Below are 24,155 nucleotides of genomic sequence, written 5' to 3'. Positions count from 1 at the left end.
TAGCCTTATACCTATCTCTATCTTATATGAAGGATAGCCTTATACCTATCTCTATCTTATATGAAGGATAGTCTTATGCCTATCTCCATCTTATATGAAGGATATCCTTATACCTATCTCTATCTTATATGAAGGATATCCTTATACCTATCCCTATCTTATATGAAGGATAGCCTTATACCTATCTCTATCTTATATGAAGGATAGACTTATACCTATCCCTATCTTATATGAAGGATAACCTTATGCCTATCCCATGCTTAAACTGATGGGTCGCTCAAGTTCCCATTTTTTGCTAGAAACAATACAAAGTTCAGCTCCAATATATGGACCATTAAAGTGATTTTCTGGGGTCACAATATTAATCGGTATCAGACTTTTGGGGGCGATTCTTGGGGCAGTTTTACCGTATGTAATTGAATTTGTTAATGTACCGTGTGGACGTGTGTGGAGCGATGTAAACAGAGAAGAGGCCGTCCAGATCAGGACAGCGCTGGGACAACCCTCTGACCTGATATTAATGGCCCGTCCCAAGAATAGGGCGTCAATATTGTGATCCCAAAAACAACCCTTAGGGTCTTGTTCACATCTGTGTCATCATTGCCATTACCCTGCCTGGTTATAATAGTAGAACGTCGTATATAACAGCCGGGCCTGATCCCTCACAGGCCAACAGCACCCAGTGGATTCCATGGGCTTCAGTAGGGTCTGTTGGGTTTCCATCATGGCGTCTGAGAAAAGCCAACTTGTCCGCATCTTCTTTGTACTTGTGTGATATATCACATGACTTGTACATGGACGGACGGACGGACGCAGTCGGTGGTGTTTGTAATGACATTTGTCCTCTTGTGTAATTCACATGGGGGAGAGACGTGACCTCACTTGGTGCCACCATTGTTCATGGAGTGGTCGTCCTTCTCATTCCTCTCCGGCTCCACAATGTTCCTCGCCATTCGGGGGGTGCGGTGTTTGGCTTTGGGGCTGTGATTACCATGTTGGCCCCGGTTCCCAGACGGGTGATTAGCATGCCAGTTAACTGCGCCATGAAATCTTATGCCAACAAAGGAGGGGGGCAGGGGGGGTTGGTACACAAGGGGCTTTGGGGGAGATTTATCAAAACTTGTCCAGAGAAAAAGTTGCTGAGTTGCCCATAGCAACCAATCAGATCGCTGCTTTCATTTTTGAAAAGGCCTATGAAAAATGAAAGCAGCGATCTGATTGGTTGCTATGGGCAACTCAGCAACTTTTCCTCTGGACAGGATTTAATAAATCTCCCTCTTTGTCTCCATTTATCACCTCTAGTGAAATAAAACATCACGAAGGATTAGGTATTTTATTTAAAAAAGATACATAATTGTTTTGACAATTGAATCATCAACTTTTTGTCCATTAGCAACCAAATCGCCATGCTATACCACACTAACAATGACAAGACTACACGACTTTCTGTCTGAAGAGAGGGAGGAGCCAGGGAGCTGCTGAGACAACACCACACTGGCAATGAGCGGACTACACAACTTCCTGTGAGATGAGGGGGAGGAGCCAGAGAGCTGCTGAGACAACACCACACCGGCAATGAGAGGACTACACAACTTGCTGTGAGATGAGGGGGAGGAGCCAGGGAGCTGCTGAGGCAACACCACACCGGCAATGAGAGGACTACACAACTTCCTGTGAGATGAGGGGGAGGAGCCAGGGAGCTGCTGAGGCAACACCACACCGGCAATGAGAGGACTACACAACTTCCTGTGAGATGAGGGGGAGGAGCCAGGGAGCTGCGGAGACAACACCACACTGACAATGAGAGGACTACACAACTTCCTGTGAGATGAGGGGGAGGAGCCAGGGAGCTGCTGAGGCAACACCACACCGGCAATGAGAGGACTACACAACTTCCTGTGAGATGAGGGGGAGGAGCCAGGGAGCTGCGGAGACAACACCACACTGACAATGAGAAGACCACACAATTTCCTGTCAGGAGTGAGGGACGAGCCAGGGGTTGTTTAGACCGGTGTTTTCCAACCAGTGTGCCTCCAGGTGTTGCAAAACTACAACTCCCAGCATGCCCGGACAGCCTTTGGCTGTCCGGGCATGCTGGGAGTTGTAGTTTTGCAATATCTGGAGGCACCCTGGTTGGGAAACACTGGTTTAGACATCACAACACTGACAATAAGAGGAACTACACAACTACCTGTCTGGAGAGAGGGAGGAGCCAGGGAGTTGGAGACAACGCCACACTGACAATGAGAAGGCTACACAACTTCCTGTCGGGGGTAATTTAAGCAAAAACATGCTGAAGACAATACAATTTGTGATTAACATTGTATTAGTGAGTTACCGTATATGTCTTGTAGTGATAATTTTATTTTATTTTTTTATATCTTAAAGGGGTACTCCACTGGAAAAACATTTTCTTTTAAATAAATTGATGCCAGAAAGTTAAACAGCTTTGTAAATTACTTCTATTTAAAATTGTAATCCTTCCAGTACTTATCAGCTGCTGTATGCTCCACAGGAAGTTCTTTTCTTTTTGCATTTCTTTTCAGTCTGACCACAGTGCTCTCTGCTGACACATCTGTCCATGTCAAGAACTGTCCAGAGTAGAAGCAAATCCCCATAGAAAACCTCTCCTACTCTGGACAGTTCCTGACATTGACAGAGGTGGCAGCAGAGAGCACTGTGACAGAAAGGAAATTCAAAAAGAAAAGAACTTCCTGTGGAGCATACAGCAGCTGATAAGTACTGGAAGGATTAAGATTTTTATATAGAAGTTATTTACAAATCTTTTTAACTTCCTGGCCCCAGTTGATTTAAAAAATATATATAAAATTAATTGTTTTCCACTAGAGTACCCCTTTAAGTCAATTTTTCTTTCTATTTTGTTCCCAATTTGGGGAGGGATTCATAGAAGTAAAACTGCTGAATCAGGTATTACCTGCACTTATCCTTGTGGCGTGCACACATGGAAGTGTTGGATGCTTCACTATAGAGTAGATCAGAGAGTTGTAGATTTGCAACAGCTGGAGGCACGCTGGTTGTGAAACACTGCTGTAAATTAAAAATAAAAAAACATAAAAATTCTGACATTTTCATTGAATTGTACGAGAATCGTAATCTTCCATAATACAGCGTCGGCGTTCTGGTAGATGGTAGAAATATCACCTTCACAGCGTAAATTTAGGCCTTAAACTTAATTGTGGAATAACTAGAGGTGTCTCATAAAAAGACATCAATTACCCGAATGTAATCCCCCGCATGGGCTCAGCCATTATTCCATCCAGCTCCGGGGAGGGTCCGAATTCTGATCCAACAAAGGATCCGCGCCATTCGCACTATTTCAGCAAATGAGCTCGTAAGGGACTCTGGCCATGGAATGGCGCAGTATTTTTATACCTTCTATCTGAAGTATAACATTCTCCATGAAAATGATCATCACGGCCGCACGTTCCGCAGTCTTTATCGGGTTTGTAGTGTTATTCGTAAGTGTCAGGGCATGATGGGAGTTGTAGTTTTGCAAATTCTGGACTTCGGGGGTGAAGACTTTCTGGAGACATTGTATATAGTGACCGGGGGAGGGGGGGGGTTAAGACTTTCTGAATACATTGTATATAGTGACCGGGGGTGAAGACTTTCTGGATACATTGTATATAGTGACCGGGGGGGGGGGGGGTGAAGACTTTCTGTATACATTGTATATAGTGACCGGGGGTGAAGACTTTCTGGATACATTGTATATAGTGACCTGGGGGGAGGGTGAAGACTTTCTGGATACATTGTATATAGTGACCGGGAGGGTGAAGACTTTCTGGATACATTGTATATAGTGACCGGGGGTGAAGACTTTCTGGATACATTGTATATAGTGACCGGGGGTGAAGACTTTCTGGATACATTGTATATAGTGACCGGGGGTGAAGACTTTCTGGATACATTGTATATAGTGACCGGGGGTGAAGACTTTCTGGATACATTGTATATAGTGACCAGGGGTGAAGACTTTCTGGATATATTGTATATAGTGACCGGGGGTGAAGACTTTCTGGATACATTGTATATAGTGACCGGGGGTGAAGACTTTCTGGATACATTGTATATAGTGACTTGGGGGGGGGGGGTGAAGACTTTCTGGATACATTGTATATAGTGACCGGGGGTGAAGAATTTCTGGATACATTGTATATAGTGACTGGGGATGAAGACTTTCTGGATACATTGTATATAGTGACCGGGGGTGAAGACTTTCTGGATACATTGCATATAGTGACCGGGGGTGAAGACTTTCTGGATACATTGTATATAGTGACCGGGGGTGAAGACTTTCTGGATACATTGTATATAGTGACCAGGGGGTGAAGAATTTCACTTTCTCCCTGAGTCTGCTGTGCTGTGCTGGGTCTCTTCATCCAATCACTGCAGGCTGCTCTGTAACCTCCTCCTCTCTGTTTTCATGCTGCAGTCTGATAGGACAGGAGTGAGCACATAGCTAGTCCCACCCCCTCACTTCCTAGACTTTGTCCCTGCCTGTGCTTCAGCTGGGACAAAGATGATGCTGTAGCCGGACAGGATTATGTTCTGTATGGTATGGGGACCCCTAGTGGTCTTTTTTTTTTATAAGCCTAATAAATCTGTTGTGTCTTCTGTCTGCAGGACCGATGCCTCCATGCCAACAGACTAAGTGTTGCCGCCATCGCCTCCACCTCCTTAATCTGAAGCCGGGCCCAGACGACCACCATCTTTAATGGTAAGGGGGCGCTGTTGTGTATATTCAGATATAAGCCGTGTTCACATTTATCACCGTTCTCCATCTGATGAATATTTCCCAATACTGCGTTGATACGTGACGCCGAGCGTATGTGCGGAAAAATGTCACGTCACGATTCTTCTCTCTTTTCTGACTAAAATGACTCCACGCGCGGACGCGGCTGATGGAGTGGCGAGGTCTCCTCCGCGCAGAATTAGCTTTTCATACTATTTCCCCAAATCGGTGCTGAACGAGGACGCTCCAGCGCAGATCGATGAGCGTTACCAAGATTCATGGCTGGTAATATCCGTTTATTATTATGGCTGCCAGACACCGGACGGCTCGTAGCCCTGAGCTGATGCATCACTTTTTTGGGGGGGAATAAAGCAACAGATCGCCGGCCGCTATGATTTGCTGAGTTTCTGCCATTAAAGGGGTATTCCAGGGAAAAACTTTTTTATATATATCAACTGGCTCCAGAAAGTTAAACAGATTTGTAAATTACTTCTATTAAAAAATCTTAATCCTTTCAGTACTTATGAGCTTCTGAAGTTAAGGTTGTTCTTTTCTGTCTAAGTGCTCTCTGATGACACCTGTCTCGGGAACCGCCCAGTTTAGAAGAGGTTTGCTATGGGGATTTGCTTCTAAACTGGGCGGTTCCCGAGACAGGTGTCATCAGAGAGCACTTAGACAGAAAAGAACAACTCAACTTCAGCAGCTCATAAGTACTGAAAGGATTAATATTTTTTTATAGAAGTAATTTACAAATCTGTTTAACTTTCTGGAGCCAGTTGATATATATAAAAAAAGTTTTTTCCTGGATAACCCCTTTAAGAGGAAAAAAAATGTCTTGGATTATTCGCTTTTGCGGCACTTTGGTCTAAGCGGTACAGTGGTCTCTTAACTGTGGACTTTCAAAACTACAACTCCAAGAATGCCCGAACAGCCGTTGGCTGTTCGGACATGCTGGGAGTTGTAGTTTTGCAAGGTCTGAAGGGGTGCAAATCAAAGAATATTTTTGCCAATTACAATTATATATGTGCGGGGTCCATATGGAGCAACGGCTGCAACAATTTCGCTGTACACCAGTATTCATGATAATGCTCCATCTGCACGCAAAGACAGCAACCAGAGGTCAATGGTCTATTCTCTGTCCTGTGTATATATTTGTAACATATATATATATATATATATATATATATATATATATATATATATATACATATATACATACACAGTCATTGCTGTAAATGTTGGCACCCCTGAAATTTTTCAAACAAATGAAGTATTCCTCACAGGAAAGGATTGCAGTAACACAGGTTTTGCTATACACATGTTTATTCCCTTTTGTGTGTATTGGAACTAAACCAAAAAAGGAGGAAAAAAAGCAAATTGGACATAATGTCACCAAACTACAAAAATGGTCTGGACAAAATTATTGGCCCCTTAACTTAATATTTGGTTGCACAAAAAATAAGTGAAATCAGTGTCTTCCTATAACCATCAATAAGCTTCTTACTCCTCTCAGCCGGAATGTTGGACCACTCTTCCTATAAGCATCAATAAGCTTCTTACACCTCTCAGCCGGAATGTTGGACCACTCTTCCTATAACGATCAATAAGCTTCTTACACCTCTCAGCCGGAATGTTGGACTCTTCCTTTACAAACTGCTCCCGGTCTCTTATTGGACGGCGCCTTTTCCCAACAGTAATTATAAGATCTCTCCACAGGTGATCAATGGGATTTAGATCTGGACTCATTGCTGACACTTCAGAACTCTCCAGCGCTTTGTTGTCATCCATTTCTGGGGCTTTTTGACGTATGTTTGGGGTCATTGTCCTGCTGGTAGACCCCAAGATCTCGGACACAAACCCAGCTTTCTGACACTGGGCTGTACAGTGCGACCCAAAATCCATTGGTAATCCTCAGATTTCATGATGTCTTGTACACATTCAAGGCCCCCAGTGCCAGAGGCAGCAAAACAACCCAAAACATCACTGACCTCCCCCATATGTCACTGTAGGTACTGTGTTCTTTTCTTTGTAGGCCTCATTCCGTTTTCGGTAAACAGTAGAATGATTTGCTTTACCAAAAAGCTATATTTTGGCCTCATCTGTCCACAAGACGTTTTCCCAGAAGGATTTTGGTTACTCAAGATCATTTTGGCAAAATGTAGTCTCTTTTTTTTATGTCTCTGTATCAGCAGTGGGGTCCTCCTAGGTCTCCTCCATAGTGGGGTCCTCCTGGGTCTCCTCCATAGTGGGGTCCTGCTGGGTCTCCTCCATAGTGGGGTCCTGCTGGGTCTCCTCCATAGTGGGGTCCTCCTGGGTCTCCTCCATAGTGGGGTCCTCCTGGGTCTCCTCCATAGTGGGGTCCTCCTGGGTCTCCTCCATAGTGGGGTCCTCCTGGGTCTCCTCCATAGTGGGGTCCTCCTGGGTCTCCTCCATAGTGGGGTCCTTCTGGGTCTCCTCCATAGCGTTTCATTTCATTTAAATGTCGACGGAAAGTTAACGCTGACACTGATGCTCCCTGAGCCTGCAGGACAGCTTGAATATCTTTGGAACTTGTTTGGGGCTGCTTTGCCACCATCCGGACTATCCTGCGTTGACACTTTTCATCAGTTTTTCTCCTCCACGCGCAGGGAGATTATCTACAGTGCCATGGGTTGGAAAACTTCTTGATATTGTTGCGCACTGTGGACAGAGGCAAATCTAGATCTCTGGAGATGGACTTGTAACCTTGCGATTGTTTCCACAATTTTGGTTCTCAAGACCTCAGACAGTTCTCTTCTGAACTTCTCTCCTTTTTACCTGCTTTCAGGTGTGATTTTTATATTGCCAACACCTGTTACTTGCCCCAGGTGAGTTTAAAGGAACATCACATGCTCGAAGCAATCGTATTTTTCCACAGTTTTGAAAGGTGCCAATAATTTTGTCCAGCCCATTTTTGGAGTTTGGTGACATTATGTCCAATTTGCTTTTTTTCCTCCTTTTTTTGTTTAGTTCCAATACACACAAAGGGAATAAACATGTGTATAGCAAAACATGTTTTTCTGCAATCCTTTTCTGTGAGAAATACCTAATTTTCTAGAAAAATGTCAGGGGTGCCAACATTTACAGCCATGACTGTATATATAGGTACAGTGGGGATCAAGAGTTTGGGCACCCCAAGTAAAAATTTGTATTAATGTGCATAAAGAAGCCAAGGAAAGATGGAAAAAATCTCCAAAAGGCATCAAATTACGGATTAGACATTCTTATAATATGTCAACAAAAGTTACATTTTATTTCCATCATTTACATTTTCAAAATAACAGAAAACAAAAAAATGGCATCTGCAAAAGTTTGCGCACCCTGCAGAATTTATAGCATGCACTGCCCCCTTTGCAAAGCTGAGACCTGCCAGTGTCATGGATTGTTCTCAATCATCATCTGGGAAGACCACGTGATGTCAATCTCAAAGGTTTTAAATGCCCAGACTCATCTGACCTTGCCCCAACAATCAGCACCATGGGTTCTTCTAAGCAGTTGTCTAGAAATCTGAAACTGAAAATAGTTGACGCTCACAAAGCTGGAGAAGGCTATAAGAAGATAGCAAAACGTTTTCAGATGTCAATATCCTCTGTTCGGAATGTAATTAAGAAATGGCAGTCATCAGGAACAGTGGAAGTTAAAGCAAGATCTGGAAGACCAAGAAAATATCACAGAACAGCTCGCAAGATAGTGAGAAAAACAATTCAAAACCCACGTTTGACTGCACAATCCCTCCGGAAAGATCTGGCAGACACTGGAGTTGTGGTACACTATTCCACTATAAAGATATACTTGTACAAATATGGTCTTCATGGAAGAGTCATCTGAAGAAAACCTCTTCTACGTCCTCACCACAAAAATCAGTGTTTGAACTTTGCAAATGAACATATAGACAAGCCTGATGCATTTTGGAAACAAGTTCTGTGGACCGATGAGGTTAAAATTGAACTTTTTTGCCGGAATGGGCAAATGTAAGGTTGGAGAAGAAGGGGAGCAGAATTTAATAAAAAGAACCTCTGTCCAACTGTTAAGCATGGGGATGGATCAATCATGCTTTGGGGTTGTATTGCAGCCAGTGGCACAGGGAACATCTCACAAGTAGAAGGAAAAATGGATTCAACAAAATTTCAGCAAATTTTGGATGCTAACTTGATGCCATCTGTGAAAAAGCTGAAGTTAAAGAGAGGATGGCTTCTACAAATGGATAATGATCCTAAACACACCTCGAAATCCACAGGGGATTACATCAAGAGGCGTAAACTGAAGGTTTTGCCATGGCCTTCACAATCTCCTGACCTCAACATAATTGAAAATCTATGGATAGACCTTAAAAGAGCAGTGCGTGACAGACAGCCCAGAAATCTCAAAGAACTGGAAGACTTTTGTAAGGAAGAATGGGCAAAGATACCTCAAACAAGAATTGAAAGACTCTTGGCTGCTACAAAAAGTGTTTACAAGCTGTGATACTTGCCAAAGGGGACAGTACAAGATATTAACTCTGCAGGGTGCCCAAACTTTTGCAGGCGCCATTTTTTTGTTTTCTGTTATTTTGAAAGTGTAAATGATGGAAATAAAATGTAACTTTTGTTGACATATTATAAGAAGGTCTAATCTGTAATTTGATGCCTTTTGGAGATTTTTCCATCTTTCCTTGGCTCCTTTATGCACATTAATACACATTTTTACCTGGGGTGCCCAAACTTTTGATCCCCACTGTATTTATATTTACACACATATACAGTGAAGGAAAAAAGTATTTGATGGTGGTTTTCATTTTACTCAATGAAAAAAGGTATTTGATCCCCTATCAATTAGTAAGATTTCTGGCTCCCAGGTGTCTTTTATTCAAGTATTGAGCTGAGATTAGGAGCGCTCTTTTAAAAGGAGAGTTAGGCTGGGTTCACACCACGTTTTCTTAAATACGGTTCCCGTATACGGTTTGGAGGAGGGGGCGGGGCTTAATCGCGGCGCCCGCACTCAGCCGTATTCAGGAACCGTATTTAATGCAAGTCTGGTCGACCACGTTTTTGCCTGCGGTCGGGAAACCGCATACGGCCGAAAACGAAGCCGACCGGAGGCTGCGGTTCACTCCGGTCGGCTCATAGACTTGCATTAAATACGGTTCCCGAATACGGCTGAGTGCGGGCGCCGCGATTAAGCCCCGCCCCCCTCCTCCAAACCGTAGACGGGAACCGTATTTAAGAAAACGTGGTGTGAACCCAGCCTAACTAGTATAAAAGACACCAGTCTTCATAGTCAATTGGTCAGATTCCGTACTCTCCACCATGGCCGAGACCAAAGAGCTGTGCAGGGATGTCAGGGAGAAGATTGTAGATATGGAAGAACTGTGTGATGTCATCATGTCTATATGGAGGAACTGTGTGATGTCATCATGTCTATATGGAGGAACTGTGTGATGTCATCATGTCTATATGGAGGAACTGTGTGATGTCATCATGTCTATATGGAGGAACTGTGTGATGTCATCATGTCCATATGGAGGAACTGTGTGATGTCATCATGTCTATATGGAGGAACTGTGTGATGTCATCATGTCCATATGGAGAACTGTGTGATGTCATCCTGTCCATATGGAGGAACTGTGTGATGTCATCATGTCCATATGGAGGAACTGTGTGATGTCATCATGTCTGTATGGAGGAACTGTGTGATGTCATCCTGTCCATATGGAGAACTGTGTGATGTCATCATGTCTATATGGAGGAACTGTGTGATGTCATCATGTCCATATGGAGGAACTGTGTGATGTCATCCTGTCCATATGGAGAACTGTGTGATGTCATCATGTCCATATGGAAGAACTGTGTGATGTCATCATGTCCATATGGAGAACTGTGTGATGTCATCATGTCCATATGGAGGAACTGTGTGATGTCATCATGTCCATATGGAGGAACTGTGTGATGTCATCATGTCTATATGGAGGAACTGTGTGATGTCATCATGTCTATATGGAAGAACTATGTGATGTCATCATGTCCATATGGAGGAACTGTGTGGTGTCATCATGTCCATATGGAGGAACTGTGTGATGTCATCATGTCCATATGGAGGAACTGTGTGATTTCATCATGTCTGTATGGAGGAACTGTGTGATGTCATCCTGTCCATATGGAGGAACTGTGTGATGTCATCATGTCTATATGGGGGAACTGTGTGATGTCATCATGTCTATATGGGGGAACTGTGTGATGTCATCATGTCTATATGGAGGAACTGTGTGATGTCATCATGTCTATATGGAGGAACTGTGTGATGTCATCATGTCCATATGGAGGAACTGTGTGATGTAATCATGTCCATATGGAGGAACTGTGTGATGTCATCATGTCTCTATGGAGGAACTGTGTGATGTCATCATGTCTATATGGAGGAACTGTGTGATGTCATCCTGTCCATATGGAGAACTGTGTGATGTCATCATGTCCATATGGAGGAACTGTGTGATGTCATCATGTCTATATGGAAGAACTGTGTGATGTCATCATGTCCATATGGAGAACTATGTGATGTCATCATGTCCATATGGAGGAACTGTGTGATGTCATCATGTCTATATGGAGGAACTGTGTGATGTCATCATGTCTATATGGAGGAACTGTGTGATGTCATCATGTCTATATGGAGGAATGTGTCCAGCACCTTGAAGAAAGTATAAAGGGGTCCAATCCGGGACTAGAGGGGTGATCCTAAGGGGTACATACGGTGTATATGGCAACATGAAAGAGTGACCTACAGGTTGCATGTTTTTTTGCCATTTCCCTACTATTCCTCTCACCTCCGCAGCAGTCTAAACTCTGACCGACGTGACAGTATTGTTGTGTGAATTCCTCTCTGAACTGTGACCCTGCGGTTACCAGGCAACAAAGCTCACACTTTCCCACAATCCTCCTTACTGGCACGTGCAGTGGAGAATAAGGTCCCATGCACACTGCGCATATATATGGTTTTTCTATGTGCACATTTCATTTCTGGTTTTGGGTCACAGATACTGATGCCAAATGGTAACTAAAAATCCCGAATCGAATGATCGCCTAATTGCAAAAGTGTATGGAATATATGTAAAACGCTGGGGACCAATCCCCTCACAATGGAAATATTCACCAGCAAATAGAAGTTCTGCAAAGTTCTTAAAAAATCTATAAGTTGAAAACTAATAGTTACATAGTTACATATATAGTTAGTACTATAATACTATTCAATTAATATTATTATTTGTTATTATTATTTATTTTTAGTTTTTTATATTATTATTATTTTGTTATTATTTATTTTTTGTTATTAATATTATTTGTTATTAATATTATTTATGTGTTTATTATTATCATTATCATTATCATTATTATTATTATTATTATCATTATCATTATTATTATTATCATTATTATTATTATCATTATTATTATCATTATCATTATTATTATTGTTTTTATTATTATCATTATTATTATCATTATCATTATTATTATTATCATTATTATTATTATTATTATCATTATCATTATTATTATTTTTATTATTATCATTATCATTATTATTATCATTATTATTATTATTATCATTATCATTATTATTATTTTTTTTATTATTATCATTATTATTATCATTATCATAATAATAAAAAATAATAATAATGATAATAATAATGATAATGATAATAATAATAACAATAATAATGATAATAATAAAAAATAATAATAATGATAATAATAATCATTATTATTGTTATTATTATTATCATTATTTTTATTATCATTATTTTTATTATCATTATTATTATTATCATTATTATTATCATTATTATTATCATTATTATTATTTTTTATTATTATCATTATTATTATCATTATTATTATTATTATTTTTTATTATTATCATTATTATTGTTATTATTATTATCATTATTATTATTATTATTATTAGTCTTTAATAATCATCACATCATCCACAGATTTTTGGTTATATACTGTGTAATGACGCATCCTTGAAATCCTTATGGATGGACTTTTTTTCCGTATTTTTGGCGGTTAGTTCGGCCGCGTCATTCACATTTACAGCTTTGTTTTTTAGTTCCTCAGTTTTTCCTCTCGGTTGCGTCATCTGCAGTTCATCCAGGAGCTGAGACGGTTTTCTTGGCGGATCTTGTATGGAGGTCACTGACTCCACGTCTTCACATGTCCAAACATTTCATGCATTTTGCTTCTGTCCTCCGAGACGTTCCAGAACCTGAGTCCTATAAGATCCTGACCGGCAGTCACCGCTTCACGTCCATCTTCCCCTGACAAGTAACGTAACTATCAGTCCCGTAGAGTCCCGCGCGGTGGACGTCATTTACCATTCACTTCATACACAATAATGTCCGGTTTTATTCCTTTTTATAAACAGCTGTGGCTAAAAGTTTTGAGACAATTTTGGTGGCGCTGTTTTTGGAAGAAAGTAGCTCTGTTTTTCTAATCCTGGATAACCCCTTTAACTGTTGCTATTCTGACACAATGGGGGGGGGGGGGGGATTTATGGGCAACTTTTCCTCTGGACAGGTTTTGATAAATCTCCCCCATCATTCTCACACGTGAATGTACCCTTGGGGGGGGGGGGGGAGCAGAGACCGTCATTTTTTTTGTGGTATTATTAACCCCTTAGTGACTGAATATACACATGGATATCAGCAGAAGTTAGTTAAAGGGGTATTCCGGCCAAAGAAATCTTTGAAAGATGTCTGATCTTAACCCTTCCAGTACTTATCAGCTGCTATATGCTCCAAAGGAAGTTGTGTAGTTCTTTCCAGTCTGACCACAGACGTTTACAAGGTGAAAAGTGACAACAACAAAAAAAAATGGCTGGAATACACTGGAGACGTCCAATATGATAGTTCATCTGTTATGGAGGCAGCGGTGAGATCTGCAGAGTATTATTATAGAACATTATACAGGAAATATACGGGAAAAGGCGACAATTACATCGGATAGTATAGGTGGAGATGAATCTGATCACATGACTTTATTACTACAAGTTCTGATACCTTTTTTAAAGGGGTACTCCACTGGCCAGCATTCGAAACATTTAGTTCCCAACGCTGTGTGCGGGAGCTGTTGCGGTCGGCCATGCCCCTTCGTGACGTCAGGCCACGCCTCTCAATGCAAGTCTATGGGAGGGGGCGTGACGGCTGTCACACCCCCTCCCATAGACTTGCATTGAGGGGTGGGACGTGACGACCTGAGGAGGCGTGACCGACCCCCGCAGTGTGCACACAGTGTTGGGAACCAAATGTTCGCCAGTGGAGTACCCCTTAAAAAAGGTATCAGAACTTGTAGTAATAAAGTCATGTGATCAGATTCATCTCCACCTATACTATCCGATATGATTGTCGCCTTTTCCCGTATAATGTTCTATAATAATTCTCTGCAGATCTCACCGCTGCCTCCATGACAGATGAACAATCATATTGGACGTCTTCAGTGTTTTCCAGCCATTTGTTTTTTTGTCACTTTTCACCTCGTAAACGTCTCCCGAATCTTCCACGTAGAGAATTTCTTCCCGTTCGGGCTGAAAATGAGAACAATCTCAATAGGGGAAGATTTATCAAAACCTGTTCAGAAGAAAAGTTGCTGAGTTGCCCATAGCAACCAATCACATCGCTTCTTTCACTTTTCACAGGCCTCTTTGAAAATGAAAGCAGCGATCTGATTGGTTGCTATGGGCTTCTCTGGACAGGTTTTGATAAATCTCCTCTCCCCCCATGAGTTTAGACCTTTACGGGGCCCCAGGGGCCGTGGAATGTTATTGTAGGATGAGATGGATGGTGGTTTCTGGTAACGCGGATGTCTTTGTGTTCCCAGGCTCGCCTGTCATATATGCGGATTAAATACCTCTTCTTCTCATGGCTGGCGGTGTTCATCGGCAGCTGGGTGATATACGTCCGATACAACTCGTACACGGAGCTCTGCAGGGGACATGAGTGTAAAGCCACCATAGTAAGTGCCGTGTCCATGACTTATCCTACTGTAATTGTATTATCAGGCCTGGATCGGCTGGGGCAGCGTTTCCCGTGTTCCATACCAATCCGCCAACAAGCTACAGGCCGCCAAAAGCGCGCAAGACATTTCAGATCATTCAACTGTTCACTTACTCACTTTTTTTTTTTAAAGGGGTACTCTGGTGGAAAGCTTTTTTTTTTAAATGAACTGGTGCCAGAAAGTTAAACAGATTTGTAAATTACTTATATTTAAACATCTTTATCCTTCCAGTACTTTTTAGCAGCTGTATGCTACAGAGGAAATTATTTACTTTTTGAATTTCTTTTTTGTCTTGACCACAGTGCTCTCTGCTGACACCTGATGCCCGTATCAGGAACTGTCCAGAGCAGGAGAAAATCCCCATAGCAAACCTATGCTGCTCTGGACAGTTCCTGACATGGCCAGAGGTGTCAGCAGAGAGCACTGTGGACAAGACAAAAAAGCTAAGAATTTCCTCTGAAGCATGCAGCTGCTAATAAGTACTGGAAGGATAAAGCTGTTTTAATAGAAGTAATTTACAAATCTGTTTAACTTTCTGGCACCAGTTGATTAAAAAAAATGTTTTCCACCGGAGTACCCCTTTAATTCAACTGGTGCCATAAAGTTAAACAGATTTGTAAATTACTTCTATATAAAAATCTTAATCCTTCCAGTACTTATCAGCTGCAGTATGCTCCACAGGAAGTGGTGTAGTTCTTTTCTGTCTGACCACAGTGCTCTCTGCTGACACCTCTGTCCATGTCAGGAACTGTCCAGAGCAGGAGAGGTTTGCTATGGGGATTTGCTTGTACTGACTGGAAACCCCTTAAGGCCCGTTTTCACCTTAAGGACACTTTCGTTTGAACAAACAAACGCCATTTTGCAAATTTTTAGGGCTTCCGTTTCTACGCAGTGCACTATTTGGCAAAAATGACACCTTATCTTTATTCTGTAGGTCCATGCAGTTACAAGGATACCCAATTTATGTAGGTTTTATTTATTTTACTACTTTAAAAAAATAACTAAATGCACCAAAATTAGTATGGTTAAAATTGACATCTTGTGACCCCTATGACTTTTTTTATTTTTCCACGTACGGGGCTTTATAGGGGATCACTTTTTGCTCCGTGGTCTGTAGTTTTAATGTACTTTTTATTAATATTTTTATGGTATATGAAGTGACCAACAATTCACAATTTGGTCACTTGCGGTTTAGCTAACCTTATATTTTAATAGTTCAGACATTTACGCACGCGGCTCTACCGCATACAATGTTTTTTTTTTATTATATAATTTTATTTTAAAAATAGGAAAAGGGGGTGATTGAAACGCAGGACAGGAAACATGGGAACCTAAAAATAGGGACTCTCCTCCGGTAGGAGGCCTGGGAGCTGTCTCCATTCCTCTCCAAGGGGTTGGAGGTCCTCCGGTTTTGAGGGTCCCTGACCGGCAGAAGTCTCCTCTTGGGAGCAGCCGTAGGCCTGTGGGTCCTGCGGGGGGGGGTCCAGTGGGGTCCCGATGGTCCTGCATCTCCGTTTTTCCCTCGGTCATTGCGGCCTTAAGGAGGTGGCTGTGGAGTACCGCGGTCTCTGCCGGCTCTCCCTTCTCTGAGGCCGGAACGACGCGTGCGCAGTGATGCCGGCGGATGAGCGTCAGCCCGGCAGTGTATCGTTACTTCCGGTTCCGGTATTCTTTCAAAAGGGGGGCAGGAATCCTCCATTTTCTAATTCCTCGTTGGCGTTCACAGCATCTGGAACCCCGTGGACAGCAGGCAGCCAGCCCACAGCAATATCGGAAGCCCCACATGAGCGTAACATCCAACCACAGCAGCAGCAGTACACAGAAGCCAACAGCAGTATCCAGGGGCAACAATTCCCGCCCACAGCAGCTGAGCAGACCATTATTGGTCGCAGAGGGAGGTGGACGCTCCAAGAAGAGTACCTAATAGGATGGGATTCCCTACCTACCTATTTCTTGTTGCTTCTACCTAATATGGGGAATTTCCTACCTACTGGGGGCTTCTTCCTAATAGGGTGGGATTCCCTAACTACCTATTTCTTGTGGCTTCTACCTAATAGGGGGATTTTCCTACTTACTGGGGGCTTTTACCCACTAAGGGGGATTCCCTACCTGTCTACTGGGGGCTTCTACTTAATAGGGTGGGATTCCTTACCTACCCATTTCTTGTGACTTCTAGTTAATAGGGTGGGGGGGGGGGTTAACTTCCTACTTCTTGGGGGCTTTTACCTAATAGGGGGAATATCCTACCTACATGGAAAGATGGGCAATAGGCAGGGAAAGAAAAAAAAAAAAGGATGGTGGGAGCTACCCTTTAAAGGGTGAAGGGTGGGATTCCCTACCTGACAAAACAACAAATAGGTTAGTATTTTCTGCAGTGTTTTTGCTTCAATGGGGATTTTTTGTTTTTGTTTATTTTTTTGTTACTATTTTGTGGCCAATTTTTAGGTGCTGTACTTAAATAGTCCAAAAAAATAAAATAATATATATATATATATATATATATATATATATATATATATGTATGTATATATTTTCTTTGTACAGCCTGACACTTTTACACATTGCCTACTATGTGTTTGTCTAAAGCCTTCAGCTGTCCGGGCATGCTGGGAGTTGTAGTTTGGCAACAGCTGGAGGCTCCCTGGTTGGGAAACACTAAAGGAGCCATTCCAATAAACTTAACATAACATTTTACTAGGCTATTACTGTGTTTGTCTGTGAAGACTTCCCAAGGTTACATTTCTACCTTAACAAAAGGTAAAGTGTATTTAGAAATGTGGCGCCCTGAAATACGGAGCGAACTGGAATAATATTGTTAATGAGAATATTCAGGGTTGAATCACCAATGTTTTTGCAGGACTGAGCAGCAATTTATTGTCCAGTGTCGTGTATATATATATATATCATGGTTGTGCCGTCAGTATGCAGAACCCCAGACTCCTTTTTCACACTATTTCTGCAGTTTTAAATAATTAAATAGACACATGTCATCTGAACAAACATTGTATAGATCAGCAGTGCAAGTGAATATAAGAAACCATTTAATGTATCTTATCAGAGAAAAAGGCTTCTTTCTCCTGTTATCACCCCCACCCACCCCCTCCTGCTGCTGCTGAAGTCTTCTTCTCTAAAAAATCAGCTTAGCTTTGTTTTGTGTCTGCAAGCCAAGTAATACAAGTCTATGGAGGGTGGAAGGAGAGAGCGCCAGACAAGCAATACAAGTCTATGGAGGGTGGAAGGAGAGAGCGCCAGACAAGCAATACAAGTCTATGGAGGGTGGAAAAAGAGAGAGCGCCAGACAAGCAATACAAGTCTATGGAGGGTGGAAGGTGAGAGCGCGCCAGACAAGCAATACAAGTCTATGGAGGGTGGAAGGAGAGAGAGCGCCAGACGAGCAGAACAAGTCTATGGAGGGTGGAAGGTGAGAGCGCGCCAGACAAGCAATACAAGTCTATGGAGGTGGGAGGAGAAGGGAGCTCCAAACAAGCAATACATTCTATAGATGGGGAGGAGTGATCTCCAGACAAGCAATACAAGTCTATGGAGGTGGGAGGAGGAGGGAGCTCCAAACAAGCAATACATTCTATAGATGGGGAGGAGTGAGCTCCAGACAAGTAATACAAGTCTATGGAGGGTGGAAGGAGAGAGCGCGCCAGACAAGCAATACAAGTCTATGGAGGGTGGAAGGAGAGAGAGCGCCAGACGAGCAGAACAAGTCTATGGAGGGTGGAAGGTGAGAGCGCGCCAGACAAGCAATACAAGTCTATGGAGGTGGGGGGAGAAGGGAGCTCCAAACAAGCAATACATTCTATAGATGGGGAGGAGTGAGCTCCAGACAAGTAATACAAGTCTATGGAGGGTGGAAGGAAAGAGAGCGCCAGACGAGCAATACAAGTCTATGGAGGAGGGGAGAACAGAGCTCCAAACAAGCAATACAAGTCTATGGAGGGTGGAAGGAGAGCGCGCGCCAGACAAGCAATACAAGTCTATGGAGGGGGGGGGAGAAGGGATCTCCAGACAAGCAATACGTTCTATAGAGGGGGAGGAGTGAGCTCCATAAAAGTAATACAAGTCTATGGAGGGTGGGTGGGAGCTCCAGACAAGCAATACAAGTCTATGGAGGGGGGTGGGGAGAAGGGAGCTCCAGACAAAGCAATACAAGTATATGGAGGGGGAGAAGGGAGCTCCAGACAAGCCATACAGTCTATAGAGGAGGAGGAGTGAGCTCCAGACAAGCAATACAAGTTTATTAGGGGGAGGAGGGGGCTCCAGACAAGCAATACAAGTTTATGAGGGGGAGGAGGGGGCTTCAGAGAAGCAATACAAGTCAATAGAGCGGAAGGAGTGAGCTCCAGACAAGCATTAAAGTCTTTGTATTGGGGAGGAGGGAGCTCCAGACAAGCAATACAAGTCTATAGAGGTGGGAGCTCCGGACAAGTAATACAAGTCTATAGAGGAGGAGCTCCAGACAAGCAATACAAGTCTATAGATGAGGAGCTCCAGACAAGCAATACAAGTCTATAGATGAGGAGCTCCAGACAAACAATACAGTCTATAGAGGAGGGAGCTCCAGACAAGCAATACAAGTCTATAGAGGAGGGAGCTCCAGACAAGCAATACAAGTCTATAGATGAGGAGCTCCAGACAAGCAATACAAGTCTATAGATGAGGGAGCTCCAGACAAGCAATACAAGTCTATAGAGGAGGGAGCTCCAGACAAGCAATACAAGTCTATAGATGAGGAGCTCCAGACAAGCAATACAAGTCTATAGATGAGGGAGCTCCAGACAAGCAATACAAGTCTATAGATGAGGGACTCCAGACAAGCAATACAAGCCTATAGATGAGGAGCTCCAGACAAGCAATACAAGTCTATAGATGAGGGACTCCAGACAAGCAATACAAGTCTATAGATGAGGGACTCCAGACAAGCAATACAAGTCTATAGAGGAGGGAACTCCAGACAAGCAATAAAGTCTATAGATGAGGGACTCCAGACAAGCAATACAAGTCTATAGATGAGGGGCTCCAGACAAGCAATACAAGTCTATAGATGAGGGGCTCCAGACAAGCAATACAAGTCTATAGAGGAGGGAGCTCCAGACAAGCAATAAAGTCTATAGATGAGGGACTCCAGACAAGCAATACAAGTCTATAGATGAGGGGCTCCAGACAAGCAATAAAGTCTATAGATGAGGGACTCCAGACAAGCAATACAAGTCTATAGACGAGGGAGCTCCGGACAAGCAATACAAGTCTATAGATGAGGGAGCTCCAGACAAGCAATACAAGTCTATAGAGGAGGGAGCTCCAGACAAGCAATACAAGTCTATAGAGGGGAAGGAGGGAGCTCCAGACAAGCAATAAAGTCTATAGATGAGGGACTCCAGACAAGCAATACAAGTCTATAGATGAGGGGCTCCAGACAAGCAATACAAGTCTATAGATGAGGAGCTCCAGACAAGCAATACAAGTCTATAGAGGAGGGAGCTCCAGACAAGCAATACAAGTCTATAGCGGAGGGGCTCCAGATAAGCAATACAAGTCTATAGGGGAGGGAGCTCCAGACAAGCAATACAAGTCTATAGATGAGGGGCTCCAGACAAGCAATACAAGTCTATAGATGAGGGGCTCCAGACAAGCAATATAAGTCTATAGATGAGGGAGCTCCAGACAAGCAATACAAGTCTATAGACAAGGAGCTCCAGACAAGCAATACAAGTCTATAGATGAGGAGCTCCAGACAAGCAATACAAGTCTATAGAGGAGGGAGCTCCAGACAAGCAATACAAGTCTATAGCGGAGGGGCTCCAGATAAGCAATACAAGTCTATAGGGGAGGGAGCTCCAGACAAGCAATACAAGTCTATAGATGAGGGGCTCCAGACAAGCAATATAAGTCTATAGATGAGGGAGCTCCAGACAAGCAATACAAGTCTATAGACAAGGAGCTCCAGACAAGCAATACAAGTCTATAGATGAGGGGCTCCAGACAAGCAATACAAGTCTATAGATGAGGGAGCTCCAGACAAGCAATACAAGTCTATAGAGGAGGGAGCTCCAGACAAGCAATACAAGTCTATAGCGGAGGGGCTCCAGATAAGCAATACAAGTCTATAGAGGAGGGAGCTCCAGACAAGCAATACAAGTCTATAGGGGAGGGAGCTCCAGACAAGCAATACAAGTCTATAGATGAGGGAGCTCCAGACAAGCAATACAAGTCTATAGATGAGGGGCTCCAGACAAGCAATACAAGCCTATAGATGAGGAGCTCCAGACAAGCAATACAAGTCTATAGATGAGGGGCTCCAGACAAGCAATACAAGTCTATAGATGAGGGAGCTCCAGACAAGCAATACAAGTCTATAGATGAGGGACTCCAGACAAGCAATACAAGTCTATAGATGAGGAGCTCCAGACAAGCAATACAAGTCTATAGATGAGGAGCTCCAGACAAGCAATACAAGTCTATAGATGAGGGAGCTCCAGACAAGCAATACAAGTCTATAGAGGAGGGAGCTCCAGACAAGCAATACAAGTCTATAGAGGAGGGAGCTCCAGACAAGCAATACAAGTCTATAGATGAGGGAGCTCCAGACAAGCAATACAAGTCTATAGATGAGGGACTCCAGACAAGCAATACAAGCCTATAGATGAGGAGCTCCAGACAAGCAATACAAGTCTATAGAGGAGGGAGCTCCAGACAAGCAATACAAGTCTATAGATGAGGGAGCTCCAGACAAGCAATACAAGTCTATAGATGAGGGAGCTCCAGACAAGCAATACAAGTCTATAGATGAGGGGCTCCAGACAAGCAATACAAGTCTATAGAGGAGAAGCTCCAGACAAGCAATACAAGTCTATAGACGAGGGAGCTCCGGACAAGCAATACAAGTCTATAGATGAGGGAGCTCCAGACAAGCAATACAAGTCTATAGACGAGGGAGCTCCGGACAAGCAATACAAGTCTATAGATGAGGGAGCTCCAGACAAGCAATACAAGTCTATAGAGGAGGGAGCTCCAGACAAGCAATACAAGTCTATAGAGGGGAAGGAGGGAGCTCCAGACAAGCAATAAAGTCTATAGATGAGGGACTCCAGACAAGCAATACAAGTCTATAGATGAGGGGCTCCAGACAAGCAATACAAGTCTATAGATGAGGAGCTCCAGACAAGCAATACAAGTCTATAGAGGAGGGAGCTCCAGACAAGCAATACAAGTCTATAGCGGAGGGGCTCCAGATAAGCAATACAAGTCTATAGGGGAGGGAGCTCCAGACAAGCAATACAAGTCTATAGATGAGGGGCTCCAGACAAGCAATACAAGTCTATAGATGAGGGGCTCCAGACAAGCAATATAAGTCTATAGATGAGGGAGCTCCAGACAAGCAATACAAGTCTATAGACAAGGAGCTCCAGACAAGCAATACAAGTCTATAGATGAGGAGCTCCAGACAAGCAATACAAGTCTATAGAGGAGGGAGCTCCAGACAAGCAATACAAGTCTATAGCGGAGGGGCTCCAGATAAGCAATACAAGTCTATAGGGGAGGGAGCTCCAGACAAGCAATACAAGTCTATAGATGAGGGGCTCCAGACAAGCAATATAAGTCTATAGATGAGGGAGCTCCAGACAAGCAATACAAGTCTATAGACAAGGAGCTCCAGACAAGCAATACAAGTCTATAGATGAGGGGCTCCAGACAAGCAATACAAGTCTATAGATGAGGGAGCTCCAGACAAGCAATACAAGTCTATAGAGGAGGGAGCTCCAGACAAGCAATACAAGTCTATAGCGGAGGGGCTCCAGATAAGCAATACAAGTCTATAGAGGAGGGAGCTCCAGACAAGCAATACAAGTCTATAGGGGAGGGAGCTCCAGACAAGCAATACAAGTCTATAGATGAGGGAGCTCCAGACAAGCAATACAAGTCTATAGATGAGGAGCTCCAGACAAGCAATACAAGTCTATAGATGAGGGAGCTCCAGACAAGCAATACAAGTCTATAGATGAGGGGCTCCAGACAAGCAATACAAGTCTATAGATGAGGGAGCTCCAGACAAGCAATACAAGTCTATAGATGAGGGACTCCAGACAAGCAATACAAGTCTATAGATGAGGAGCTCCAGACAAGCAATACAAGTCTATAGATGAGGAGCTCCAGACAAGCAATACAAGTCTATAGATGAGGGAGCTCCAGACAAGCAATACAAGTCTATAGAGGAGGGAGCTCCAGACAAGCAATACAAGTCTATAGAGGAGGGAGCTCCAGACAAGCAATACAAGTCTATAGATGAGGGAGCTCCAGACAAGCAATACAAGTCTATAGATGAGGGACTCCAGACAAGCAATACAAGCCTATAGATGAGGAGCTCCAGACAAGCAATACAAGTCTATAGAGGAGGGAGCTCCAGACAAGCAATACAAGTCTATAGATGAGGGAGCTCCAGACAAGCAATACAAGTCTATAGATGAGGGAGCTCCAGACAAGCAATACAAGTCTATAGATGAGGGGCTCCAGACAAGCAATACAAGTCTATAGAGGAGAAGCTCCAGACAAGCAATACAAGTCTATAGATGAGGAGCTCCAGACAAGCAATACAAGTCTATAGGGGAGAGGAGGGAGGTCCTCCCACCAGCTCTGTGAGAACTGCAAATTAGAGATGAAACCTGATGAGCAGAAATCTGCTGAAAATGCCATATACACGTTATATAGTGGTCAGAAATCGTGCTGCTCCTCACGTGCACACAGGGCCGCTTACCTGAAATGACAGGTACACTTTAATTAATGATTCATATATACTAAATTAGTATTAACAAATTTCCTCTAGTAGTGGAAACACCCGACTTCTCATCACGGTACATTTTTACTGTCTCAACTTAAAGGGATACTCCACTGGAAAGCATTTTTTTTTTAAATCAACTGGTGCCAGAAAGTTAAAAAGATTTGCAAATTGCTTCTATTAAAAAATCTTAATCCTTCCAGTACTTATCAGCTGCTGTATGCTCCACAGGAAGTTGTGTATTTCTTTCCAGTCTGACCCCAGTGCTCTCTGCTGACACCTCTGTCCATGTCAGGAACTGTCCGGAGCAGGAGAGGTTTGCTATGGGGATTTGCTCCTCCTCTGGACAGTTCCTGACATGGACAGAGGTGTCAGCAGAGAGCACTGTGGTCAGACTGGAAAGAAATACACAACTTCCTGTGGAGCATACAGCAGCTGATAAGTACTGGAAGGATAAAGATTTTTTAATAGAAGTAATTTACAGATCTGTTTAACTTTCTGGCTCCAGTTGATTTAAAACATGTATTTTTCCAGTGGAGTACCCCTTTAACCCAAAGGTTGTATT

The 24,155-nt window shown here is 43.0% G+C and overlaps 1 protein-coding gene across 1 annotated transcript in view; it reads left to right on the top strand.

Moving 5' to 3' along the window:
- The window catches only part of DIPK1A (divergent protein kinase domain 1A), a 186,694-nt gene that overhangs the window by 92,635 nt on the left and 69,904 nt on the right, over nucleotides 1-24,155 (top strand). The window contains 2 exon segments of the mRNA XM_056523143.1: nucleotides 4,648-4,741; nucleotides 14,632-14,766. Of these exon segments, the coding sequence (XP_056379118.1) occupies nucleotides 4,739-4,741; nucleotides 14,632-14,766 (138 nt within the window). The 5' untranslated portion in view covers nucleotides 4,648-4,738.

This window comes from Hyla sarda, chromosome 6 (genome assembly GCF_029499605.1).
Source record: "Hyla sarda isolate aHylSar1 chromosome 6, aHylSar1.hap1, whole genome shotgun sequence".
NCBI lineage: Eukaryota > Metazoa > Chordata > Amphibia > Anura > Hylidae > Hyla > Hyla sarda.
This window is presented reverse-complemented; position numbering and strand designations above follow the sequence as displayed.